Source organism: Pseudozyma hubeiensis (genome assembly GCF_000403515.1).
Source record: "Pseudozyma hubeiensis SY62 DNA, scaffold: PHS51, whole genome shotgun sequence".
Lineage (NCBI taxonomy): Eukaryota > Fungi > Basidiomycota > Ustilaginomycetes > Ustilaginales > Ustilaginaceae > Pseudozyma > Pseudozyma hubeiensis.
The window spans coordinates 14,253-40,729 of NW_012133833.1; the positions used below are offsets into that span (position 1 = coordinate 14,253).

The 26,477-nt window shown below is 55.8% G+C and overlaps 10 protein-coding genes across 10 annotated transcripts; 6 read left to right on the forward strand and 4 right to left on the reverse strand.

The window, feature by feature from the left end:
- Positions 1-990: 990 nt before the first annotated feature.
- On the forward strand, positions 991-2,691 carry PHSY_005428 (hypothetical protein; the record flags this gene model as incomplete). Its single annotated transcript, XM_012336037.1, has 1 exon — positions 991-2,691. The coding sequence occupies one exon, from the start codon at positions 991-993 to the stop codon at positions 2,689-2,691; it is 1,701 nt and encodes a 566-aa protein (XP_012191427.1).
- Positions 2,692-3,759: 1,068 nt separating this feature from the next.
- PHSY_005429 (potential peroxisomal protein Pmp4) lies at positions 3,760-5,690 on the forward strand (the record flags this gene model as incomplete). Its single annotated transcript, XM_012336038.1, has 5 exons — positions 3,760-3,834; positions 3,930-4,229; positions 4,308-4,509; positions 5,012-5,234; positions 5,483-5,690. 5 exons carry the CDS (start codon positions 3,760-3,762, stop codon positions 5,688-5,690), a joined length of 1,008 nt encoding a protein of 335 aa, XP_012191428.1.
- Positions 5,691-6,942: 1,252 nt separating this feature from the next.
- On the forward strand, positions 6,943-9,356 carry PHSY_005430 (expressed protein; the record flags this gene model as incomplete). Its single annotated transcript, XM_012336039.1, has 2 exons — positions 6,943-7,608; positions 7,992-9,356. The coding sequence occupies 2 exons, from the start codon at positions 6,943-6,945 to the stop codon at positions 9,354-9,356; spliced, it is 2,031 nt and encodes a 676-aa protein (XP_012191429.1).
- A 634-nt stretch (positions 9,357-9,990) lies between these two features.
- On the reverse strand, positions 9,991-11,805 carry PHSY_005431 (glutathione S-transferase; the record flags this gene model as incomplete). Its single annotated transcript, XM_012336040.1, has 2 exons — positions 9,991-11,144; positions 11,772-11,805. The coding sequence occupies 2 exons, from the start codon at positions 11,803-11,805 to the stop codon at positions 9,991-9,993; spliced, it is 1,188 nt and encodes a 395-aa protein (XP_012191430.1).
- A 49-nt stretch (positions 11,806-11,854) lies between these two features.
- PHSY_005432 (hypothetical protein) lies at positions 11,855-12,453 on the reverse strand (the record flags this gene model as incomplete). The annotated part of the gene is made up of 2 exons (XM_012336041.1): positions 11,855-12,219; positions 12,342-12,453. 2 exons carry the CDS (start codon positions 12,451-12,453, stop codon positions 11,855-11,857), a joined length of 477 nt encoding a protein of 158 aa, XP_012191431.1.
- Positions 12,454-13,892: 1,439 nt separating this feature from the next.
- Positions 13,893-14,804, forward strand: PHSY_005433 (short-chain dehydrogenase; the record flags this gene model as incomplete). Its single annotated transcript, XM_012336042.1, has 1 exon — positions 13,893-14,804. The coding sequence occupies one exon, from the start codon at positions 13,893-13,895 to the stop codon at positions 14,802-14,804; it is 912 nt and encodes a 303-aa protein (XP_012191432.1).
- Positions 14,805-15,274: 470 nt separating this feature from the next.
- Positions 15,275-19,133, reverse strand: PHSY_005434 (oxidoreductase; the record flags this gene model as incomplete). Its single annotated transcript, XM_012336043.1, has 4 exons — positions 15,275-15,774; positions 15,882-16,092; positions 17,121-17,364; positions 18,886-19,133. 4 exons carry the CDS (start codon positions 19,131-19,133, stop codon positions 15,275-15,277), a joined length of 1,203 nt encoding a protein of 400 aa, XP_012191433.1.
- A 388-nt stretch (positions 19,134-19,521) lies between these two features.
- On the forward strand, positions 19,522-22,935 carry PHSY_005435 (hypothetical protein; the record flags this gene model as incomplete). The annotated part of the gene is made up of 1 exon (XM_012336044.1): positions 19,522-22,935. The coding sequence occupies one exon, from the start codon at positions 19,522-19,524 to the stop codon at positions 22,933-22,935; it is 3,414 nt and encodes a 1,137-aa protein (XP_012191434.1).
- A 704-nt stretch (positions 22,936-23,639) lies between these two features.
- Positions 23,640-24,044, reverse strand: PHSY_005436 (zf-C2H2 Zinc finger, C2H2 type; the record flags this gene model as incomplete). Its single annotated transcript, XM_012336045.1, has 1 exon — positions 23,640-24,044. The coding sequence occupies one exon, from the start codon at positions 24,042-24,044 to the stop codon at positions 23,640-23,642; it is 405 nt and encodes a 134-aa protein (XP_012191435.1).
- Positions 24,045-24,743: 699 nt separating this feature from the next.
- Positions 24,744-26,411, forward strand: PHSY_005437 (candidate G-protein alpha subunit; the record flags this gene model as incomplete). Its single annotated transcript, XM_012336046.1, has 1 exon — positions 24,744-26,411. One exon carries the CDS (start codon positions 24,744-24,746, stop codon positions 26,409-26,411), a length of 1,668 nt encoding a protein of 555 aa, XP_012191436.1.
- Positions 26,412-26,477: the final 66 nt, after the last annotated feature.

A 26,477-nucleotide genomic window follows, 5' to 3' on the forward strand; every position in this document is an offset into this window, starting at 1 on the left:
CACTGTATTTGAGGTGAAAGCAGACGAGACGCGTGCCGTGACTGTTCCCACGCCGAACGCACTCAACATCGTTCGGGTCAAAATCGCTGCACTGCGCTGGGAAATCTGCCTCGTGCATTTTCGAGCGCAATCCTTGGCGAGCTGTGTTGTGTCGATCAATTTTTGACACACTGTCAGGGTGCTGCTGCTGTGGAATCTGCCGCTGTCCCTCGGCCATGCTGGCCGAACTTTTCTGCGCAGACACTGCTCGAGTGCCCCACCAATCACGACATTCTTGGGTCCAAGCCACTCTGCCGACCTGCGCTCGTGTGCTGTGCTGTGCGTGACTGTCTCTGTGTATGTTTTAGGCTGGCCCCCCTTTTCTTCGTGTTCCTTTGATTCCCCTCGACTTTATCGGCTGCCGAACCGCCCTTGGTCAGCCTCTGGCCCAGTCAAATGTCGCGAGGCTTGTCCTGCCTCGCAACAAAGGAGTGCTCGTGTGCCTGGTCATTCTCGAGCCGTGTGATCTGCGTGTCAACAGCGACTGTCGATCTGTCGACCTGCGCTGCCCTGTTTGCCCCGCCTCGTGCGAGGCGAGCGTTGGTTCAAGGTTTTGGCCCGCTCGTCGCTCGTGGTGCTCGCCGCCCCCTTCCTCCCCGTTCTCGTCGTCGCTCGTAAACTTTGAGGAGCTTCGGCACAGTAGCAGCTGGCTGCACCGCGACGATCCTCTGGACACGACTCGAATCCACCAACTCGCTCACTCCCACCATCTCATCTCATCTCACCTCACCCCTTGGGCCCCTTCACCACCTCATCCACCTCCCCGCTCCCCTCCTCGCACGTTCGTGTCTCGATCCACCCCTTCCCACTTTCTCCATCGGCCTCGCTCATCTATCGACATCAGCCCCGGTCGGCTCCTTTGAACACATTCTTTACTCTATCTGACCATCTGCTCGCCATCGTCATCATCGGCCTAGTTTGCCCTCTCTCGATCCGACCTAGCTGCCCATCATGACGCTCGACACTCGCAGCCACATGCAGCAGCACCACCAGCACCAGCTCAAGCAGCGCAACGTGCACACCCCAAAGACGCAGCGCGTCATCAAGCGCCAGTCCGCCTCCACCATCGACAACTCGGCCAAATGTCTTGCTGGTGGTCTCTACGTCGCCCCCGCCAGCGGACAAGAGGTTCAAGTCACCAACGTCACCGACATCCGCTGGGACCAGTCGTGTCTCGACAACACCGTATCCAAAATCGACATCTACGTCTACTCCCCTTCCATGCCCAACCAGTACCTCCCCATCCACGTCTTCCAGGGCATCCCCAAGTCTCAGCAGATGTACGAGACCAAGCTCGACCCTCGATGGTGGGGTCGAGACCTCGGACACAACTCGTCCGTCCCCGTCTCGTTCAACATTGTCCCTTCCGGAAACGAGCCTTGGGACTCGTCCAACCCTATGGGTCCCACCTTCACCGCCAACTACGACGTCCCCAACCAGGGTGCTTCCAAGGCAGAGTCGTTCTTCGGCAAGCTCTCCAACTCGGTCAAGACCGCTTTCCTCGAGAATGGCCACCTCACCCCCGCTGGTAAGACCGCTGCCATCGTCTGCCCCCTCGTCGTCTTCGCCGTCGTCCTCGGTCTCGGCATCCGTCGTCTCCACATCAAGCGCTTCAACAAGACCGTCGACTGGGCCGAACACATGGACAAGCGCATGAGCAGGATCTCGGTCGACTGGACCGCCGGTGGTGACGGTTCTGCCGGTCCCATCCCCGGCACTCGTCCCGCCTCGTACATGTCGCGTCCCTCGCGCGACCTGGATGGAAACTTTGCCGGCCGCGGCGCTGGCGCCCGCGTGCCCCGACAGATGGAAGACATCACGCCTCAGTACGCCACCGAGGACGAGATGCGCGAAGCTATGCCGCGAGGACTGTCCATGTACGAAGAGGGCAACCGCACCTCGCGCATCTCTTTCGCCGACACCACGCGCGGTGACCGTGTTTCGCGCATCAGCTACGCCAACTCGACCGACGTCCCCGGTCGATCGTCGTCACAGCTTCCGCGCGCAGGGAACGCTCGTCGTTCGCAGCTCGTCGACTCGTACTACGACCCGGATGCACCCGCCGTTCCTCACCTTGACGCTCGCTACCGCACCAGCCAGGACACTCGTCGCTCGGCGCGCTTCTCGGACGGTCTCGTGTACGCCGAGACGGATGAGGACGACGAGGTGCTCATGAGCCCCACCCAGAACGACGGACCTCGCCCTCTGGGTGCCGGCGACGTCGACCGCATGCGTCAGAGCCTCGATGCCAACGCCCGCAACTCGATGCTCGCCTACCCGGCCTTGAGCATGGTTCAGTCTGGACGAGAGTCGAGCGACGGTCACGACATGTTCGATGGACCAGCTCCTCCGATGCACGACAACCAGGATGCCTACATCGACCACCACCACTACGGACAGTCTCGCCAGCTCGGCGTTTCGGCCCAGACGGGTATGGCGCCTCCTTCCAACTTTGCATCGCCAGACGAGGCGATGAAGCACTATGCTTCGCTGCGTGCCGCTGCCAACTCTGCCATGACCGACGCGAGGGCGCCGAGCTCCAGATCATTGTACACGCCCGGTGCTCACATGTCTGTGGCTGGCTCGAGTCTCAACGAGGAAGATGTGGTCGGCTACAACGAGATGATTGACCACGGCAACCACTCTCGTTGAACAAACAGAACCGGTCTTCCTCCTTTCCGATGTTCCCTTTGCTATGCTGTAATGGTTTCTTCTGCCTCGCTCTTTTGTCCTCTTTCGATTCTTTCATACCTTGGCTTCGGCTGCTTCTTTGTCTTCGTTCTCATCATGTGTCTTCTCTTTTCTGCCTCGCCCACGATGGAAAGCTGGCTGTGCCGGTTGTTTTTTCGTCGACGCATACGAGCCTCGCTTTTGATCAAGAGTAGATGGCGCACGTTGCGTGTCGTGTTTTTTTGCCATGTTTTGTTCCACGTCTTTTCAGAATACGATTCATTCGAACAAACTCTCTGGTGTATAGCTTATGGTGTGCATTGTATGGAGTGAGCAAGAAGTAGAGAAGAGCCGTCAGAGGGATGAGCGGGAGGAAGCAGAGTCGTTTCTCGCGCTAAATTTCGCGCTGTCTGTGGTTTTGTCGTGCGGAAAAAAAGGAAGTCAATGCCAATTAAGTGGATTTTCGCAGTCTGAGGAGGGCAGAATCCCCGCCCCGCGTCGGGTCTTTTCACGATGAAATTTTTGAAATCGGTGCTGATGCGAGTCCGGGCGTGGAGAATGTTGCGCCTAAAAAGTGTGGAGACAGAGAGAGCGGTCCGGCAGAATTTCACTATATTGGTAGCCGGAGTTGTGCATCGAGCTATCTGAAGCGGATGGTGTCTGCTCCACCGCGTCTTCCTTCGAGTCTCATATCATCACAGAGCAATCACCTCGAAGGTCAATACCTCAAACATTCTTTTCAGCACGCTTGTAAGGCTCGGTTCGAGACACGATCAAGTGCAAGCATCGGCAAGGCAGCATCCGAGCATTCCGAGCTACCCCCTTTATCAACCCCCTTCAAGGTTCGATCCTCCTCGGCGTCCATAGTAGACTTGCAGGTGCAGCGCCGGCGGCAAAACTTCATTTAAACCACCTCATCTCGATCATCTCTGCGTGCTGAGGTAAATAGATACCACTCGACTCCTCGAGTTCGTCCCGCAAAGCCTGTCGGACTCACTTCGTTCTAATAGATAAGCAACTTAGCAGCAACCATAGAAGAACCGTCCCAGCATGTCCGATCTTCAGAAGAGCCTTACGCAGGTTGCGCTCAACCCAGCGTACCATGACCTCTTCACCATCCTCAAGGTGAGACTAAACTTGCTGCCTCAGCTTCAATAGCTTTCTTGACGCCGTTGTAGCATGCTGATCTCCTCTATGCTCCTCTTTCTTTGCGAGTGCAGGGTTTCCGAAATGGCGTGGTCTACGGAGCCAAGATTCGTTTCCCTCATGCACTCGTCATGACGTTCCTCTTTGGACGAGGCACGCCACGCGAGAAGCTTACGTTCATCCTACGAGCTACGAAACAGCACGCTTTGAACTTGGGCACTTTTACGCCCCTGTACAAGTTCTTGACCATTGCGATGCGTCGGCTTTTCGAGGCTACTGGTGGAAAAGGACCGGTACCCAAATGGCACAGTCTGGTCGCCGGCTTGATCGGAGGATACTACGTTTTCGGTGAGAGGACACCGGTGAATGAACAGGTAAGTAGTGTGGCAAAGATCCTGCGAGGGAGTTTGATAAGGGTCGTGCTGACAAGATCGTTCATATGTACGATGTAGATCGTGCTGTACACGTCGTCGAGGATTATTGCCTCGTTCTTGCCGAGAGCCGAAACACCCAAGGACTATCCGGTCGGCAAGCCAAAGCCTACAGACAAGAGCTGGTTCGCCGCCTACGCTACCATCACCTGGGGTGTGGTCATGTACCTCCACCAGTACAGAAGGGAGACCATCCAGAGCGGTATGGTCAACAGTATGGACTGTAAGTACGACAACGACCTTGCGATGGATGCACGAGATAGCATGTGAGAGACGAGATGGCTGACACCTTCCATTGCTGCGTTTTGGCGTTCATAGATCTCTACCACAGCGCGGAGAAGTGGGACAGCTTGCGAAACTTGTTCTGGCACAACAAGTGATGCTCGACTGTGCTGGATCGCTGTTTTATCGGTGGTGTCACCCTGCTGTTGTTCAATGTGTACTTTCAATGCCTTCCGCTCTGTTTGTCCTCGATCGAGTCTCTCGGGGTGTTGATTGGTCCAGAGTGAGTGTTCGTGTGAGACGATGGACCAAGGTCGAGAGGCTCAAAATAATTTAAACGTTGTTTGATCTGCCAGTTCCAACATCGATAACCAAAATTGGCATCTGGTACGAATAAACGTGCCATTGTTTTGGTTCGTTTTTTTTCCCCTAGCCTTGTTGTCTCTTTGCTAGAAACTATTCGATTTCGCTTGGTGTTGGTCAGCCTCGCGTTGTTGGTTAAGCGCATTCTGCGAAGAATGTTCCCGACATGAAGCGGACACTGGACCGCCACTGCTGGCTTTCTGCTGTTCGCCGATCTCCGCCTGCTCGACGCTTCCTTCGAATGAGACCGCAGCTCGACGATACAGCGCGGGTAGACTCTAATGTTGCACAGCAAATCCGCTTTGAATGGGATAACGTCATGCTTCAACGGCGACTTGGTGTTCCCGAGCCAATGGTGCAGGGGTAAGGTGTGTCGAGAAGCGAGATCTGACGAGGTCGCGATCATGCGCTAACGTCAGTCGCAAGGAGGGAGGAAAGCCGATGTGCTGGCAGGAAAGACCCCTGTAAGACGCGGCGATCAAGAAGGGGTCCGCAGGTGACGTTGTTCCCCTCCAGGGCCACACGACGAAAGCCAAGCCAAAGCAAGGGGCGTATTGAGCACCACCTCTGGAATGCGGTACAACCGTATCCTCCGCAATGACGTCGCACAGAAGCTCGCAAGTGGATGATGCCGACATGAACGTGGACCGGCAAGGGATGCGGCGCGTTCGAGCTGTACGTCGTCGATCAATGGCTGTTACAACTCTGCGTCGCTGTCATAAGACGCCAAGCCTAACAATCTGCCGTCAAAGGACGATCGACGAGTTGCAGACGATGCTTCGACGGCACAAGGCTGCCCACTTCGACGCCGCGAGGTAGCGAGGCACCTATACTCGAATCGCCAGGCCTTCTGGCGTCACACGACTAGAGCCGGGCTTTGACCAAGGCGAGCATGAAATCGAGGGACGACCTCACGAACCCCTAAAAAAACAACACCGACTTTGCATCTGAGAGCGAAGGTCTGAGCAAGCCGAGCGGAGAGCAAGTTCTCATGCCATGACCTCGGACCCGCGCCGAAGCATGTGCAGCAAGCAGCGGAACAGGAGCGGTGTGAGAGGAGAGCTTTCTTTTGGCCAATTCCAACTCCGTCCCACGCCAGTTTCTCGAATCCAAGAGCGCGCATCAAACGCGTCTCGGGCACGGCAGCAGTGTGGTGCGAGCGACAAGGTGTGTGTCTCGGCAGGTGCTTGAACGCGAGGCCAGGAATTGACAGCGCATACCCACACATGCTCGCGCACACGCACATTTTCCTCCTGAGACCAACAGCGATCCCGCCACGAACGGAGTGTCCGATCTGTCTTGTCAGTTCGATGTGCGCTTGGTTCGGCTGCTTTGCGACAAGAGAGGGCAAGACGTGCGTGTTGTCCTGGAATGCGTCGCGAGCCCCCTTCCTCGCCACTGCGTCTTTCTACCCTGTTTGCGGTCCTTTCAGCGCAGGCTTGGTTCGACGAGGCAGAGGGAAGAGGGGGCCGGGCGACCACAGAAACGAGAGAGCCTCGGCTGCTCTGTGTCGATCATTTTGTCGGTTCGCCTCGCCCACCTTGGCACTGTCACTTTTCTGTCTGTGTGGGATGCGTGCGTGTTTGGGAGAGCCGTGTTCGAGGAGCCAAAAGTGTGCCTTTTCAGCGAGAGCATGGCTTAGACAGACGAGTGCCGCCGCCATCTGCTGCCTCAAAAGACAATTTCGCCAATACGGTACCCCAGTATTCGAGTCCTTTGGCGCTCCTCTGCCTGCCTGCCTGCCTGTCTGTCTGTCTGTCCCTCTCCCCTCTGTCTTTCGCCCTCGTCGCCCTCCTCACCATTCCAAACGCATCCTTTGCTTCTCCACCATCTCCAACTTCCATCTAGTCCCACCTTGCCGTCCATCCCATCCTCTCCCCTTCGACATCCACGGCTGGCACGTTGATCTCGATCCATCGCTTACCTCGTCTTCCGACACTTCAACCAGTCAGCATCACAGTCTCTCGGCCAGTTCTACATTCTTTTTCAACACTCCACTGCTACCCTACATTGCTCGTCATCGCCATCAAGCAACTTTGAGTGCACTCGCCCCTTTGACTCGTCATCCAACATGTCTGCCATCAACCAGAATGCTCCTCGCATGCGTCGTCATAAGCGTCGCATCAACGATGATGGTTCCGAACTCGCTCACGCCGTTCGAGCCTTTGTTGATCAGCACGTTGACGAAGCGCCTCCCCTTCTAGCTCGTCAGGCCGATGGTGCAAACGGCATCGGCCCTGGAGCAGGCGCCAACGCTCCACCCATGGGCAACGGCGGTTTCGGCAACGCCGGCGCCAACGCGAACTCAGATACTGCCACCGCCACTTCCACTAGAGGCCGCGGCAATGGCAACGGCAACGCTGACTCGCAAACACGAACAATCGACACCGCAACATCCACTACTGCTACACCCACTCGAAACCTTTACAGCCCCACCGCCACATCTTCTTCCACACCAGGCGGCCTTATCGATTCGCTCACAGGCTTCCTCGGCTCTCTTGGTGACGAAACCACATCGAGCTCAAGCACCCGCTCCACATCCACTTCCTCATCCTCATCCACCACCTCCTCGTCTTCTAGCACCCGCTCCACTTCCACTTCGAGCTCCTCATCTTCGGTTAGTGTCCCCACATCTTCCCCTATACTGAATACACAGCCACAGACAGCAGCCGCATCGGATCGAAATCATTCGGACGACTCTTCTACGCGCAGCGACGACGACAATCAGAACTCATCGGTTGGTTTCTTCTATTTGTTGGCCCCCACATCCATGTCATCATTTAGCTCCCTTGTTGCCTCCTTACACTTGTCCACCTCGCTCCCCAATGCGCTTCGTCGCAGAGATTTTACATGGCCTTAGATGGTCTTTGTCCTGTTTTTAGTTCCACTTTCCAGCTTTAGCCTCATCCGCATCTTCTCGTCCTCCTTTCGCGCCCGACATGCGTCATCAACATCACATCACCCGCAAGAAAGACATCGAATTCACCGACAAGCGACTCTCCAAGAACCGACCCCTCCACACTCACCTCTCTTCTCTCTTCTTTCTAACCTTTCTCTCGTATACATGTTCGTGTGACTAACGTTGGTTCCCTTCTCCTGCTTTTCTCGATCCGAACACAGTCGCGCACCTCGATCGTGCCCATCACTGCCACAGCTGTCGTCACCGCTACCCCAACACAAAGTGTTGCCGCTGCTGCCGCTTCAACCACACCCAAGTCAACCTCTTCGTCCGCTGGTCCTATCATCGGCATTGTTGCCGGTGCCCTTGTTGGTGTCGTTGTACTTTCCGGTCTCATCGGCTTCCTCTTCAAGAAGTACAGGAAGCAGGATGACCCCTACGAGGGCAACCCATTCGACAGGGATGCTTTCCAACGCCACTCTGCCATGATCCCCGACCATTACGAGTCGGACGAGGGTCACGGAGGTGCAGGCGGCATGTCCCCCGAAATGTCGGAGCACTACCAGCAGTACAACAACGTTGGCCCTCAGTACGAGTCTGGCATCAGCGCCGGTGCTGCTGGTGCCATGACCGCCATGGCTGCTCACAACGAGAACGGTGGTCCCCGTCCCCCGACCATGTTTGCCAAGCACGCCGCCGGCGTCCAGCAGAACCAGCCTCAGGTCGGCGGATACTACAGGGATGGCGACTTCTCCAACCAGATGGTCCCCATGCCTCCTCACTCGGATTTCCACGCTCCACCCGTTGCCGCCTTCGCTAACCACCACGCTGATCAGCAGTACCTCGAGGAACCCGGATTCGGTCAGACCCAACGCTCTATCTCGCCCGCTCCCCAACTGCCCCCTCTTGCAGCCTTTGGTGGCGACCCGTACTCGATCGCCGGTGTAGGCCGTGGTCAGCAGCAGCCTCACAATGTCGCCAACCCGTACGCCCATCTCGACCGATCGCACGGCGGCTCTGGCTTCACTCCCGGCTCTGTCGTACCCCGTCACACTGCCGGTTCTGGATCCGTCTCGTCCGGCGGTGACTCTGCCGACCAACGTCATGCATCGATCAACGCTGCCGAGGCCCTCGCTGCCGGTCTTGCCCACCAGTCGTCGCTCAACCGTTCGGCCAGCCCGCAGCACGATGCTGGCGCCCGATACGACACTGCGGGCCGACCGGGCACCTCGGAAGGCCGATCTGGCACTCCGGACATTCCCAACGTTCAGCAGACGTACGCTCTGTCCGGTGACGTCGCTGGTGCCCACCGCACGAGTGACGGCTCGCAGCACGCTGCTCCTCGCAGCCCCTTTGACAACCCTGCTCCCCACCACTACCCGCAACAGCAGCAGCAGCAGCAGCAGCAGCAGCAACAGCAGCAGCAGCAGCAGCAGCAACAGCAGCAGCAGTACAGCGACCAGCAGCAATTGTCGGTCAGGAACCTCGTACCCCACGGCGCAGGTGGACTCTCTGCAGGTCAGAGACCCGTCTCCACCGCTAGCTCGTTTGCCGATCCTGAAGATGCTTACGGAGGCGTCTACTAAAGCCTCACTCTCCACAAGTTGTCCGCAGTAGAACATTCTTGCGTCGACACCCCCGCTTCCACAAAAATCCCGTCTCTCTTTTTCCGCATCCTAATGCTCTCATGGCTTGTCGTGCAGTCCATCACCTTTCCTTCTCTTGGACTTTGCATTGACGCTTTGATTTCCTCTTGTCTATATGGTCCGTTGTTGCTTGTTTTTCGTGTCCTTGTCGGCCTTTTGTCTTTCTTGGGAATCTTTGAAAAGGTTTTCATTTGAACGGTCTGTTCTTTTGTGTGGTTGTGGTGGTGCGTGCGATGGCGAGAAGGTTGGGGGATGGTCAGATGAGCAGGTTTGATGGGTGACTGGTGATGGGAGGCATGTTCGGAGATTGATTTCAACGCACACGGGTTATCTGAGCGGGTTCGATTGTGGAATGCTGGGAAGGATGAAGAATGCAACATTGCCAAGATGGGGCACGGTGGATGAGGTGCTAGAGTACAAGAGGTTCGAGAAGATTGCGACGAGTGAGGGGACATGGGAAACGTGGTGGGTTGATGTCAAGGAGTGATAAGGACGAAGTGAGAACGAGGGGAAGAGCATGCGATTTGGCGTAGTGAGGGTTTGAAGGAGAAAGCGAATGTGAGGGCGCGCGAGATCACCAGTTTGCGAGGGCCTCCTTTGTAAGAGGTTCTGTTTCCTGTTCGTACTCGATCTCGATCTGGGGACCTTTCTTGCCACCACCACGCTTGTTCTTCTTCTGCTGCTGCGCCTGTTTCTTGTCGGGTGCTGTAGAGGGACCTTTCCTCTTGCTGCCTGGAGCGGGTTCGTCGTCGTCGTCTTGATCGGAATCGTCGGCGTCGGACTCACTGGCGAACTCGATCGTGTTTCCATCCGAATCGTACAGGTCTTCCATATCGCTCTCGTCATCCTCCTCGTCTTCATCGTCGTCGCTGACAAACTCCCTCTCGCCAACACCCTCTTCGTCCTCGAACTCTTGCTCCATCATGCGATCCATCTCGTCGAGATCCTCCTCCAACTCCTCTTCGCTCTCCTCATCCTCCAGCTCCAACTCCTTCTCCCTCTCTCTACCCTCCAACACCTGCATCCAGACGTCCTCGTTGACGTTGAGTGGTGCATCACCATAGGCACCGCTCTTCAACCTCTCCAGAAGCTCCTTCTCGATCGACTTTTCCAACCTTGCCGCCTTGAGTGCTTTCCCTTCTCGTCCTCTTTCCCTCCTCTCGGTCTTCTTCTTGATTGAGACCAGCTCCGGTTGTTCCTCTTCCTTCAACTTGATCCGTCTCAACTTGATCAAATACTGTGTGATCTTCGTCAACCGCTGTTTCGCCTTGTGCGTGATGAATTTCGGCCAGTAGATGAGCTCCTTATCAATCTGCTCCAACGCTCTCGAGTAGTTGTTGCTCAGCTTGACGCGCTCCCATTGACGTTTCGGAGAATGCGCACGTTCAGCGGTCTTGATGTACAGGTAGACGATCCCTTCCCGTTCCCGTACAGTTGCATAGCGCGAATTGGCCAGCGGACACGACTGTCGATTGCATAGACCCGTGAGGTTGTACTCGTTTCGACAGAACGTCGAGTGCGTCTTGGATTTGATCTTGTACGAGCAGAATTCGTGACCGATGATGGTCCAAATCACGTCGTCGGACTGCATCCTTGGAGAAGGTCGATGGTCGAAGCGACCGGTAGAAGCAGTGAGTCGGATGAAAACGTGGACCAGTTCGTTGGAGAGGTTGAGCTGCGTGGAAGTATGGATCTGTCCAGCAAGAGATGGCGAGCGCGCGGTCTTTACTGAGGCCGACCAGAGCGGTGATTGCGACGTTAGCGTGGTGACCAAAGAAGAGAGAGCTCTTTGGTGGTTGATCGAAGTGAGGGTTGAAAGGGTCTCGCTGCTGAGCAATGCGCAATGAAGCGCAGGCTGGAGAAGCTTTTTTTTTGGGTTTGGTGTCAATTGTCGCTTCAAAATTTCCACTTGACCAAAAAAATCCCACATCACGTGCCGGTAACTCAAAAACATGTTAGAGCGTTTCGACGATGTTGATTAGAATATCTCGGCTTAACACCAAAACGAATCTTCTTGACTGTGCCTCATGCAACTGGACCATGTTGATGTCCGCCGCATACATGTTTCGAAGCTGTCCTCTCAAGACTCTGCTGCAGCAATCCAGTCTCCTTCTCCTCATCTAGTGCGAGGGTCGCCCAGCAGTGATAGAATTGATTGCCTTTCGAAACCAACTTGCTTGGAGAAGGACCAGTGTAGCTTGCACGGTTCTCAATCTCCGCTCTCAGAGGGTGTGTCTTGCTATTGTCGTTCAATTGCTTTGGTACATTGATTGATACGAGCACTAAGTTACCGCTCTCAGCAAGGGTCTATCATTACCGGAGTGTCCACGACTTCTTTCGCGCAGAATAGCTTACCGAGCTTGCATCGCCCGAGCGCCATACGTGACATCTTTCCCCAGATAACTATCCGAAGATAACTTTCCCACGTCTCTTTGTTCCTAATCGCTTGAGGGGACCAAATGACGCTTCAGAAAGTCGATGCAGTCTGCCATCGCTGCTGGAAAAAGTTCGCCATGCAGCAAACCATAGTGACCGCATTCGTACGCCTTCATGTCCAGCCTTGGTGTCGCGATCACGTTTTGCACCGTAGCCACAGGGAGCGTGACATTGTCCTCGGTGCCGACGAAAACCAGAGTTGGTATCGTGATGTGTTGATAGTACCTTTTCGGACGTAGGAATGGCATCTTCAGCGCGATACGTGCCGGCACACGAGAGGCGCGTTGCATCGTTTCCAGCAGCATATCAGCCGGAATGAGGTGACGGACTTCCTTGAAGCTTCCCGGCAAGCTCATCAAAGAAAATGCTGCAAATGGAACAGAGCAAATCAGAACGTTGCTCGTTTCGCTTGTCAGTCATCCTGCGAGCGATCCTCGACAAGGTTCGAGACCTCAAAGAATCCAGACACTGATTGGCACGCCTACTTACCCGATCCTGAGTCACCAATCAGAGAGACTGTAACAGGTCGCTCGTCGGTACCCATCAAGTAGTCGTACAGACCATACCATCCGAGAACTGCCTGTTGCGAGAAGGAAGACATTCTCCAGGCTGCTTCAAGTCCATCGGTCATAGGGCATACTCCTATAAGTGCCTTGACAAGCTGGCTTTGCTCGGCAGCGAGCCTCGCAACATGGTTGCCGCCCAGACTAAACCCTAGCACTCCAACTCGACGCGAATCTACGTGCTTGAGCTCGTGAGCAAAACGGACAGCGGCAAGCAAATCTTCGTATTGCCAGTCCGGGTCGATGAGGTTCCTCGGCTTGCCCGTACTCAGGCCGTTGCACCGCCCTTACAAGGAATACCAACATCCTCTCTGGTGTAGACCTTCGAATCCACTGGTGTCCTGGTGGCGCTCATGATGCAGAGGGTTATTGGGAGACCCTTCAGTCGCTTGAGAGCCCCCCCTCCATGTTATATACATTTGCAAGTGGGCTCATCTGCACTTCTGCATCGCATCCAGAGAATGCGCTTGATGCTTCGCGGTGCCACACCAAGATGGATGCATTATTTCCGTATGGTTACCGCCTACTTTGGCTGAGGACGCTTCGTGTGACTAGCAACATGGTGACAAGGCGCTGCGATGGTCGTTGCAGTGATCTGACTTCGAAGCGTTTACAAGCAAGACAAGAGCAATGTGGGTTGCGTCAAAGACCACAGTGAGTCGAACAAGGAGTGGGTCAGACGAGCGGTAACTCGACGAAATGGCCGATTTGGAAAATCTTATCGCGGATGATGGACCTCGCTTAGTCCGCGAGAGATGTGATTGTGAGCAACGAGTGGAATGGACAAGCGGTAACTCGAACAAACACTAGGTGCTCTTTGGCCCATTTGATTCAGACAGTGGTCAATGGCGTCAGTATTGAGCTTGATCATCCATTCGTTCGCGCACTTGCCATCGCATCCATCCCGAATGCATGCTAATATTTCACCAAAGTCGGATCCCGCTCTCCACTCCGGTGGCAACCAAGCGCGAGCCTTTCGGGACACCATTCCGGTAACCCTGCCTGACCTGTTGCTCAAGTTTCAGTTGCCAATCCAACCTGCGTCTTCTTCGTGATAGTCACCTTCTCACTGTGCAGTGGGTCTATACGTGCAGCTACCAGCACTGTTGGACAGGTCGCAGTGCGCAGTCGCCCCAACATGATTCCACAGCCCTGACTGCATCTTCTGGCTGAGCGTGCACGCATTTAATAGCCCGCTAGAACTGGTCGCACGTCCTGTGCACAACGGCACGCATGCAGATGCTACACCCACGGGTCAGCTTCGATCACATCAAGCATGCCGAACTTTGAAGCAGCTGACATACCGGACTTAAGCGGCCAGGTTGTCATCGTGACTGGCGGCAACGGCGGGCTTGGCAAGTAAGTAGAGTCGTGCTAAATGATCACTGTGTACTGGACCATCGCTGACGTATGAGGCCCAATTTGATCGGCTAGAGTCACCTGCGCAGAGCTTTCTCGGAGCGGCGCTAAGGTGTATATGGCGACGCGATCAGAGGCCAGTGCCAAAGCCGCAATCCGAGAGATTACTACCGATCATCCTCATGCCGACATTCACTTTCTACAGCTCGACCTAGCCCAGCTCACCTCGGTGCAAAGATGCGCCGAGGAGTTTTTGTCGAAAGAGTCCAGGCTAGATGTTCTCCTCAACAATGCCGGGATCATGGCAACACCTTACATGCACACCAAGGACGGCCTGGAACTCCAGTTCGGAACCAATGTGATGGGTCACTATTTGCTCACGATGCTTCTCCTACCAACGCTCATCAAGACCTCTTCCTTACATGAACATACTCATGCAGGATCAGCTACAGTCCGTATCGTTCAAATTGCAAGTGTGGCACACAAGTTTGCGTCATCGGATACTTCCTTTGAACATCTCGACGCAGTGAACAAGCAGCATTGGCCCGAGTTTAAGGGGACCTGGAATCGATACGGTAAGAGCAAGACAGCCAACATCTTGATGGCAAACGAACTACCCAAGTACTTCCCGGCCGGCGCTCGGGTCAGGTCGCTTTCCCTCGATCCCGGCCATGTGCGTACCGGCCTGCGACGTGCACCTGCCGAATCGCTTGGTTTCATCGGGCCCCTCCTGCTCAAGGTTGCCAACGCTGTTTCAGTCGCTCCTGAACAGGGCGCCCTAACGCAGCTGTACGCATGTACGTCGCCAGAAGCTGATCGCCTTGGCCGCAATGAAACGTATCTGGTGCCAGTTGCCAAGCTGGGAAAGAAGTCGCCACTGGCGGCGGACAGCCGCGGCGTCCTCGGTGGCGATCTGTTTAGGTTCTGCAACCGTTTCATCAAAGATAAACTTGGCCTTAGCGTCACAAGCTATCTCTCTCAAGCTGGAGTCACAACACCTGCCGAGCATTGCGAAACGAACGACTCATGATAATTGATGATGTAGTGTAATGTAACTTCTTCTCCATTACAACTTGACCGGCTCGCATCCACGGATTTCTGATCACGTAGCCTTGTATACGTTTTCCATCATGTATGCAACGTGATCAATATGCCATTCTGGATCTTGCTAGCGGTCCAATACATGCAGCAGCAATGCCAACACGTCTGCTGTCATGTCCAATCACACAACATGGCTACCGGCAACGCACCACGACAAATTCACCTCAACTTGACTTGCGAGGCACGCCACCCAGCCACCAAGGTAGGTAGAGGTGAACGAGCCTGCGCACGAAATGACAAGTTGGCCCAAAACGATCCGTCCGGCTTCTGTTCTGAAGCGCCTGGGTTAGCATGTTCCCCCCCTCTATGCTGCTCGCCCAGGCGGCGAAACGTGAAGACACAGAGCGGGACACCCAGCCCCTTATGCAAGGCACAGCAACAAGACAGAGAGACAGGCTTTTACGAAGTCGTTCTCTCGCGTGCTGTCGATGCGACAATGTTACGCCGAACGACGGAAACACCAAGGGGGCAAACTGCAGGAACACACACTCTTGTCCGACATCTCGAGCCCCGAGATGCGAAGTGATCTAAGCGAGCGATCCGAGCGCGGGGATCGAGGATGTACATGTGGACCGAGTTGACCGATGAGCCCGAGATCACGGCGGGAGGTGTTTCTAGCGCAACCTGACCAGATCGGTCAACCTCACCGGCGTATCTCTGCTTCTGGGTTTCCTCACCGCTCGATCGGGGTTTCGGCCGGAAAAACTGGCCACGAACGGGGCTATTACGAAAGCTGATCAGGTAAGTCGACGCACGATGCCGGTCCTGGCAAGAGCGATAGACGTTGTTCTTGTGGAAGCGAGATGCACGTCGAACAATCATCCCGGTGAATGCGGTGTTCAGCAAGCGGCCTTCGCGATCAAATTCCGACTCGTCTCGCGTCTTATGTTTGCATGCTTCTAGATGAAGACCGATCGTAGGTGGAAATTTGGCTCACAGTTTGTGTTGGTCTCGGCAAACGATTGCATCGAGCAACGATAGGGTCTGCGCATGAAATCTGGCGAACCCGTGCAGCAGCAGACGACTTTGATCTCGTCACAAGTGTTTAGGTCGGAGCGCACAGGTTTGAGTTTCAGCGTTCCAAGTCCGACGTAGCAAGCCATAACGTCATTGGCGAGAGCCACATCGCTTGCTTGAGACGCGAAACCTTGGACGGACATGATATCGTGGCTTCGCAGGACAAAAGTGGCGCAGGTCGCATTGTCGCCACAAATTGCCTATTCAGGAACAACAGTTCGGGCACACGGGAACAAAACACGACGGGTGTCCTGTCCTTTCCCGCATGCCAGTCGGGTGATGTACCTGCAGTAGGCTCCAAACCGCTGTTTCCCAAGAGCATGGAAGATCGTGGCAAGGTCAAGCCTCTAGAACGTCCGAGATTCGACCGAGTACTGTAGTGCATGATCCATCTCAAACATCGAGCCGCTTCATGAAGCGATTCGTGAATCGTACGGGCTCTGCACCGGCGATCCGTCGAAGACTCCCATGAGGCTGCCTCGAGTCCGATACATCAACTTGTCGGAGCTAGATGCGGGATGTGGTCCTTCCTGTTTTGGAACAGGGGGCTGGAGCGGAGGACCAAAATCACTTCATCAAGGTGCGACGAAACGGGAATGAAAATAAGAAGCCACACGCAGCGGCGCAGCGCTTTGACAGCTCGCTTACGGTGATCCCCGGGCCTTGGCAGCAGCAACCAAAATTCGGGCCTTCCGTTTTCTTTTCTCGTTTTCCATTTTTGTTAATTTTTCTTTCTTTTCTGTGCTCAACATCCACCACCGGCAACCAATCCAGGAGCATCAAGGTTCAGACTGTGCAATGGATTTGCAGGATGTGACCGACTGCGTGGTAAGCTCGCACGCTTCCAATTTCATGCGTTCATTCAGGAACGTTGCCCGAAGCTCCGACTCTGGTGAGAGACGGTTGCATAACTTACACTTTACTTGTGGTGTACTTGGATCCTTGCATCCATCTGCCACCTGTCGATCAGGTACTGTTTAGTGAGTAGTTTTCACTCAACTGTCCTCCGTGCATCTGTACGAGGCGAGTCTGAAAATAGAGCGTTGATTGGTTCGTTGTAGGAGGCGCAAGAAGCAGGAACAGCAGATCACAAGCCAGCCAAGCCAGAAAGGGCAAAGTTTCTGCAGCCAGTGAGACTTGCCAATCCGTTCGGCCTATGATTGCGGAGCATCTTGCATCGTGCAGCTCGGTTCCGCAAAAACGCGGTTGTTTCGAACCACGTACGCACGCCGAATGCATCGGAAATGCGAATTCGATGTTGTTTCCGCTGTCCTGCTGTCTGGTAACCATGTTGGTCCGCTTCGAGGGCGCGTCGACCGATGTGGTTGGTCGAAGCTCCACGACCAAGGCTGCGATTCGTGGCTGCATGTCGTCGAATTCGATTCGACGTGCAGCGAGTGACCACTAAGTTGGTTGAGTCGCTTTGCTGTGGAAGGTGATTTCCAAGCTCACGAACCGGGGGGCAGTCGGTGCTAAGCACACAACAGCGTAGACACGATCGCACATCAAAAACGTTCTCCCCCCTGTTCCTCGATGAATGTCCGTGTTGCCTCGGTGTCTCCAATTTCTTCCGCACGCTGCCCTTTCTTCTCGTGCCGATAGATGTGGGAGGAGGCACCGCAGCCGCAGCAGAGAGCTCGGAGTCCGGGTAAGCCGGGCCCACCACGCAAGAGAACCCTCAAGGTTACGAGAGAAAAATTGCATCGCCCGGTCTGCGCCCCGATATAGGCGTACTGTACATCTGTACGTAAGTTAGAGATACAATAGTGTGCTTTTCGGTTGCAACTCCGAACTGCTTGAATGCGTAAAGTGCTTCCATCCGCTGCAACGACACACTAGAAAAAACGAACAAAAGGAGCGGTCTAGAACGCCTTTTTCGTGGTGCCGAAATTGCAAAGAACGGTTTCATGCGATCATCCATGGAGTTTGTTGGTTGAGCAGAGAGAAACAGACCGAGGAAATTTTCACTCTGTTCTGAAGCGTGGCCGAAATACATGGAAAAATGGTCCAATCTTGTAACATGATCATGTTGAACGACCAACTCCGCTGCGACACTGGCGTGACAACATGTCATTGCGGGCTGGGCTGTACAAAGCTGCTTGTTACAGGCGACAAGACTTTCAGCTCGTTCTGTCCGCTTTGGTTGGTCTAGTGTTGACGATTAACGCATCTTACCCGAATGCGCTGCTCGCTGAGCCATTCAATTGAAGAGTTGCACGGCCACACTCAACCTCATCTTATTATACCAGCGCAGCAAGACAGACAGGGAGACACCTCTGGACGAAACAGGCTTTTGCGGAGTGGGTTCGCTCGCGTGCTGTCTGTTCGATGCAAGTTTTTTTCTTTCGCGTGGCCGAAGAAGGCGCCGAGCAGCGGGCAAAACACAGGCAGCGGCAGTCGCGCCGTTGTCAGTTGGGCGGCAGGCGCATCGCATGGCTAGAAGTTGCAGCTCGGCGTGGCTCGGGTAGGATGCGGTGATGAATTTTTAGAGTCTGGATTTTCCAATTTTTGCTAAAAAAAAAAAAGAGGAGAGAGGCGAGACGAGGCGACCTTTACTCCAGATTGCAAATCGCCCTCGCTTCGAAAATGCCGGCCTGTAGATGGTGCGATGGCAAGCGGTGCATCGATCCAGTCGTTGGAAAATAGTCAGGGTTTTATGCACCAACTCGGCGTCCGCGTGCGAAATGGCTGCGAGCCAAGTCAAAGCTGCTAAGCCACACTCGATTCGGTCACACTCAGTCGTTTACAAGCAATCACCCACTTACCCGCATCCCTCTCTCATCATACTCAACTCGCCTTCACTTGGGTATGCCTCTTTGTCGTCCCCACCGTTGACGTCCCACCAAGCCCTACTGCGGGTTCACGCTCTCCGGTGCTTCGTTTTCATTCACGCACTCACCTTTCACTCGTTCCTTCATTCATCCACGCATACACTCGCTCTGCCCTACTTGTCCTTGTCCCTCGCTTCGACTTCCATAGCATCTACGATCTACCTTACCGCCATCGATCTGCGCTCATCGTCGCTTTGCGCAACCATCATCTCATCTCGTACGCCATCGCTCCAGACCCTACGCGCATCGGCTATTCGCAGTACAATCGACTTTGATATTGGCTTCACCTGCATCGCGCGCACGCACAGCATCCATCCCCTGCTCCCAACCAGCGTCGACTCACTCGTCGAATCGCACGACGTACCTTGTGCTGGTGTACCGACATTTGATCGCCGCAGTTTCGTATCCATGCCGTCTCACACCTACACATCGCCTTGAAGCGATCGCATCCAAGCTCACACTTTCGGCGTAAAGCGTAGCGCTGGTACAAGTTGAGCATCTCATCCTGGGCACCAGCTGCTTGCCATGCACCACGACACGATGGCGTCCGGAAGCAGGGCAGGCGCTCCCCTTCCTCCTCCGACAAGACGCTCCATCTCTAGCCAAGCCGCTTCTGCCTCTCGCTCTCTGGCTGCCACCGCTCCTTTGGCCTCCCCGCCTCCCTCAGCGTCATCCTCTTCGTCTTCACCATACGCTGGACTCGCATCATCCGCATCCTCTTCCTCTTCTCTATCTGCCACTCCCTCCCGCAGGTCAATATCAGCCTCGGCAGGTCGCAACTCTCTTTCGCACCGAAGCATGCCACTCTCACCCGCAAACAGCGCATCCTACGACGCCCCGCCTCGACAGCATCTTGCGCAGCGCACCGCCAGCATCAGCTCTGGTAGCGACGCTGCGTCCACCGAGCCAGCCCAGTATCCGAACGCTGGCAAACACCGCACATCCTATGAGGCTCCTAGCCTCCAACCCTCACAAGCGCCCATGCGACCGCCGCGCGCTGCCGCTCGTCCTTCCGCGGATCGCGCTGCCAGGCTTCCGCGCCCGCGTTCTGTCGAGAGCCTTCGTCTGGATTTAGACGGTCTCGATCTCGGCGGCAACCCACCCTTCGCCTCGCCTCTCGATGCCACCAACGTAGCGACCCTTCATGTTCGAACCAGATCTAATACCGCGCAATTGAGCTTGGCCGCCTCAAAACCTGCTTTCCACATCCCCAACTACAGTGCCGCTCCCGTCGACCCAGAGAGTCTTTGCGTAGCGTGTACGCACAATGCCAATCCCAACAACGCGCCCAACAGCATCGAAGACAGCTTCTCGCTTCATCTTCGCGAAGAGTGCAGCGACTATCGCGAGATCTTGTCGTCTCAGACCGTCCTCAACGCTGTGGTCCAAAAGCAGCAGCAGCGTGATCGCAACCCGAGCCTCGAAACAGTGCATTCACAGCGATCGCGCGCATACTCGATCAGTCATGGCCAGGTGCTTGGAGGCTTCGCAAGTCTCGGTCTGCAGACAGAGGCGGCTCCAGAGCCTCTCAAGCCCCCCAAGCCCAACCGTCAGAGGCCTGCCCGAACCGTCACCGAGGCATCCACAGACGAGTCCGAGTCGCCTGCCACACCCATTGAGTGGCGTGACAGCTTCGGCAATTCTGCAGCCTCTTCGCACGACCCACCGCCCAAATGGGCGCATCTTACTGCGCGGCCCTGCAACCCTCTGGAACCGCTCGACGTGCTCTCCATCGAGGAGATGGGCCTTCACAGTCTCGACGTGGGCAGCCTCAATGACTGGGAAGGATGCAAACTCTCTGCCGAGATTCTTTGTCCCATCAACGGCCATCAACGCATCGAATGGTCCGTCGCCCAGACCAACCGTCGCAACAAGAAATGGGTGGTCGTGCCCAATGCCACTATCACCTGCGGCGTCACTCAGGACCTGAAACCGAGCGAGCAGGCCGAGAGGACTGTCATTGTGAGCAACCGATCGCTCTGGCTCGACGAAGCTGAAGCGACAGCTGCAGATGTGGTCTCAGCCCACTCGTCGGGCATGCCGGTGTCATCGCAGCAGGACCGTCGCGCAGCCGTCGCACCGGCTCATCGCAGCTCGATGCCCTTCTCTGGCAAGGCTGGCTTCGAGCTTTGCCTGCTTCGTCCCACCACTGGCCAAATCTGCCCTCCGGTCTACCTTGCCAACGCCTCCACTCATCGCTTCCTACAGAGCTACCGAAAGCAACTTGGTGCGCAGAGCACGCCCAATCCGCCGCGCTTGCAGCCAGCCGCTTCCGGCCAGCTGGACAGGAAAGCTCCCGTTCCCGTTTATCCGGCTCTTCGACGATCCAGATCGCGTCCTTACTTGCGCCAGTCGCAGCCAGCTCTGCGCCGCTCACGTTCAAAGCCCTATTTGCGTGCCTCTGCGCAACGACAGGAAGCATTGCAGGCAGCGCCGCCCACCGGTTTCAACCCCGAATCGTTTGCTCCGTCGCTGCCAGGCGATCCGCTCGTACGCGCACATCCGGGCGAGTCTTGGCCCTCAGCAAGAGTGCGCCGTTCCGACTCGATGCAGTCGTATGATTCGGACTCCAGCAACGAAGCTGGCAGCACAACGTCCGAGGACGAGGCAGGCCTTTCGGCGACCAACATGCGCGAATCGATGATCGGCTCCGCCTCTTCGGCGTCCTACGATAAGGCTGCTCCAAGCGATGGCCAAACTCCTGCACCTTTGGCGATTCCGATCGCCCTTCGAGCAAGTCGTTCTGCCGGAGCACTGCGGTCCCTCTCGCCTGCCTCATCAGGGAGTCGTGGCCTGAGCAACAATTCGGAGACATCGGCTGGTTTGGCCGGTTGGCAGCCCAGCAGCTTGGAGCAGAAAGGATATCTGAAGCAAGGCGCCAGCAGCCCCTCGTACGAGGCCGACTCTTGGCAGAGTACCTCACCCACCAGTGCATCGGCGACCACGTCGCTCAGTGCCAGCAGCAAGCAGAGCCGCAGTCGCAAAGGCCTCCACAAGGCTTTGCTCAAGAAAGACAAGATGCTCAGCTCGTGGTTCAAGCGCCGACCGGAGCACGGTGCTTCTGCGATGTCTGTATCGCCCGTCAAGGTTGGCGAGAGAGCACAGCCCGGCCCTGTGATCGGCGATGCCGTCAGCTCGCAGATTTTCGCCAACGCGCTGCAGATTCCTTCGAAGAATGCGGTGCCGCAATCGACACCGCTGACAGAGACGGCGCTGGAAGACTTTCAGCGAGCCATGTTCCGACCCGCTTCTCCCGAGTCGACCATCATGGGCTCCAGGAGGGGCTCGGAAGCTCTCACTCAGAAGGCTGTCGATACACCTGTACAGGCGTCGGAACACAAGGCAAACACCGGGAGCGGCAACCGGCAAGAGGTGCATTCGGCGCTCTCCCAGATGTATGGGTGGGATGCGCAGCAGGCAGCAAGCAAGAAGTTTCAGCGTGTGGCGGGTGGTGTCAACGCGCCAGCAGCCATGTCGTTCGAAGATTTGGATGAAGAATGCGCTTTGCTGGGCCTGGACGCGGTACCTGCGGGAGCGCTGACCATGCTCATTCCGCTGCCTCTGATTGGGAGGAACACGGTGCAGGACGCGCTGCGATACATGCGCGTCAACTTTGTCCCCTTCAAGAGCTTCAGCGATGACTTTGAAACGGCGACAGCGGGTGCAGGCCCCGCTGCGTCGCCGAATTCCGAAGCCGAGGCTTCTCTGTCGCACAGCATGAGCACGAGCAGCAATCAGCTGACCGAGCAACGCCCTGCTGCAGGCGCAGTCAAGTCGTCGGAACAGTCGAGTTGGAGACGCAAACTGGGTCTCTCCAGCAATCGTAACGGTCAAAACGCAAATGGCAATAGCGGTCAAGCACCACAAGCTGCACGACCTACATCCGACGCAGCACGAGCATCACCGCCGCCAAGAGCAGCATTCGAGCCGTTCCGAATCACAGCTGTGGTACACGACGCACCTTGGACATCGAGCAGCTCTGCGTCGTCCTTGGACCCACGTCTGCCCGAAGCTGGAACGTTCCCGGTGGTGCTAGGCTACTGCAACAACTCTCAGGGGCTCGAGATGGTGCCGGAAGGATGGGGAGCATTGAAGCTGGCAGGTGTACCCGTACCGACGAAGCCTGACGGCAGTCCGTTGGATGGCGTTCATCCTCTGCATGGGGTGACGGATATGATTACGAGTGGGTGTGTTGCGGTTATGGATGTGTGAGCAAAGGGAAGACGAAGACGAGACGCAGGTTGTTTGATATAGCATTGTCCCGGTCACTATTGTATTTGTATGCAAAACAGCATTCTTGCAGTTCCTTTGCCGGTTTTCTGCGTGATATGAGCAGGGCTGTGGTTTGTCGATCATGTATCGCCTGTGCGTGACGCTCTGAGCGATGACAGCTCGATGCAATGCTGCCAAGGCTGGGCTTGTGCGTGATCGTGAGCAATGGACCCCTGCCTCGGCTGCTTCCGCATGTGATTTGAGATCGACCTGATCTGCAGACAGCCCGGTTGAACCGTCCGGCTCTCCCAGCAGTTGTTTGCGACGGAGACCGTGTGTGGCGCTTGCATACGAAAATAATCAATTTAAGCAATGGGCTGAGAATGAAATTCCCTCCCTCCTCCGTGTTCACATGGCCAACCTCTTAATTGTCTGTCGGAGTTGATTCCGATGACAACCTATTTCGGTGTTCGAGGCATACTAAGCCCTTTGAGCTCGCATGGGCGGTCAAGAACGTGTTGGTGGAGCATGTGTCGATCCCGCGACAACCGGTGCCCTCTCACCTGCGTCGTGTTAGTACGGAGGCACACAGTTCATCAAGCGCATAGGCGAGATGCAAGATGCTTCTAGTGGAAAAAGCTTAATTTTACCAAAGGGAAAGAGAGAGAGAGGTGACAAACGCCAAGCGAGGCTGGACCCTGGGTCTATCCGAGCTGGAGAAGCGCTTTGACAGGTCGGTTGCTGCATACACACAGAGGGCCTCGAATGGCTCCATCTCTACTCATGTTTTTGTGGATCAAAGCGAATTTGCGTTGGCTTTGGTAGAGGCTATCAATGAGAGGGGAAAGCATATTGATGATTGTGGTATCGGTGGGAGAAAGGCCGGTTGTTCGGCCTCTTCGGGCGGCTTCCGATGCAGCGTTGTCGCCGAAGCGCTCGCTTTCAACGACGAGGAAGAGGAGAAAGGCGGCTTGGCTGTTGTGGCTTCGAGGCTGCTCGTCACACGTGAGCTCAGCCCTGTGCAGCACAGGCCGACTGGCTATCGTCGATCGATTCGCTACTCCCTTCGATAGCTCTGCGACGTAGGCGTCTTTCCTTTTCTCCTCCATCGCTGGGACCCCCTTCTCGGATCTCTGCCGACGTCAACAGAGTTGAGGGTCTCCTACGCCTTGACCCCTCTTTCAACGAGGTCTGAGCACGTCCTCAGCCGCGAGAGCCGGCTGCTCACCACCCACCAACCGATTAGGCGCTCTCTGACCACATCTCTCGGGCCCGCAAGCGCCCTCCCGTGGCTACCTTGATCCAAGTGAGAACCACCATCTCATTAATCTGCACAACTCATTTTCGCAAAACACCTTCGAGGCAGACCTACAGCACAGTGCTCTTTTCGCACAAACGGCTACGCGGCCGAAGGTGGGACCAAGAGCTACAGTATCTTGCTCCAGCGGGTACGCTCGAGCTTCGACTATAAATCGGAAAGCACGGGCACCACTTCCACAGCTTTATCTTTCGCACGCCAACAATCGCATTCCATCGAGCTCAATCCCACTGATAACCCAATTCACAAGCCACCGAACCGTCTCTTTCATTTGGCCTGTCTGGTGCAGCTGGCCACCCACGGTTCCGCGGGATTCATTCAAGGCATATAAGGCGTGCCTCCCACGGCTCAGTTTGAGCGGGCCCTCCCCGTTTCATCGCCTTCCTTCATCGATCTCTGATCGTTTTCATCCATCAGGGCTTTGCTTCGCTTCTTTCCGGCTCACAGTACTCGCAACCTGTCTGCTCGCTCTGACCGATCCGTTATCGTCATGTCGCCGTCAGTTTCCGGCCCACCCATTCGACGTATCAAGTCCAAGAATATACTCTCTCGACCCGACCACAGCGATCCGCTATCGCTCGTCCTCCAGCCTCCAGTCAACGAGACGCCCAATGAAAAGCAAGCACGTCTTCAACAGGAGAGACAGGCCAAGCAGAGATCAGACGAGATTGACAGATTTCTCAAACAGCAAGACGATTCAGCCTCTCATGAGCTACCTTCTGCAGTCTCGGGTTCAGCCGAGGCCACCGGCAACAAGAAGGGACGTGTCTACAAGATGGTGTTGCTCGGTCAAGCTGGGGCGGGCAAAACTACAGTGCTCAAACAGATGAGATTGCTGTACGACCCCCAGGCGCACGAGAGAGAGCGACAGGGATGGGCACGTATTGTGCTGCTCAATCTCATCTCGAGCGTGCGGGTCCTGCTGCAGACTCTCTCGCTGTATCACGATCAGAGACTTGAACGCAAGTCGGGCGAAATGAGTCGACTCGAGGGGAATGCTCTGCGTACAGGGGAGGACGCGGACGAAGCAACCCGCATGGAGCTCGCAAGGGAGGTGGGACCGAAGAATGAGATCAACACCTCGAGCATGCCATGGACCGCACACATTCCCAAATTTGTGCAGCTGGAACAGGCGCTTCGAAGCGAGTTGGGTGCCTTCGGAGAAGATGTGCACCTGCCGGGACACAGTGACACAGCGAATACCAGAATGGCAAGTCAAGCGAACAGCAGCGACATAAGGTACAAGTCTGGCGACAAGAGCCCTCTGCTGCTCAAACCGGGCTGGCAGGCACGTCTGTTCACTTATGCTCGTCGCTCATTTTCTTCGGCACAAGCAACTCGAGACGGCGCACGTCGTGAAGAAGGTGTCAGTAGCGACGATCACAGCGACGAGTCAGTGGAGCTTCTGCGCGCTGTCCAGGCGGAGGTGCTCGCTTTGTGGACCGACGACGTTAGCTGCCGCGCACTTCGCAAACGCGGTCTCTTTCTCGATGGTCAATCGGATGCGGCGACATCGTACTTCCTCGACAGCTACTCCCGCATCGTTGAATCAGCATATGAGCCAACAGACAACGACATCTTGCATTCGCGCGTCCGCACCGTCGGTGTTACGGAAGACGTCTTTCGCGTCGATCGTTCGCTCATCTATCGCATCTATGATGTCGGTGGCAGTCGATCACAACGAGCCGCTTGGGCTCCGTTCTTGGACGACATTGAGTCCATTGTCTTCCTCGCGCCGCTCTCGGCCTTCGACCAGCCGCTCGTGGAGGACTCTTCGACCAATCGACTCGCCGACACATTCACACTATTCAACCAGATCGTCGCCAATCCACTGCTGCGACACGCTTCCATGATTCTGTTCCTCAACAAAATCGATCTTCTCGAGAAAAAGCTTCGACAGGGTGTACGGCTTCAAAAGTACTGGCCAGAGTATGTGGGGGACAACGATTTCGAGGCGGTGTGGAGATGGTTCAGAGCCAAATTCAGGGACGCGTTGAGGAGGGCAGAGGACGAAGCGAGGTTGGATCAGGGGCAGAGGAGGAGGCTGTACGTTCATACGACGGTGGCCACCAGCACGGTGCAGATCAGAGCGATTCTGATGAGTGTCAAGGATTCGATCCTGAGGGAAAACCTGAGGGTGACGGGTCTGGTCGGTTGAGATCGATTGACGACGTCGCATGGTGACGAGTTGTAATTCTACATCGGCATCCGCAAAGTGAACGAA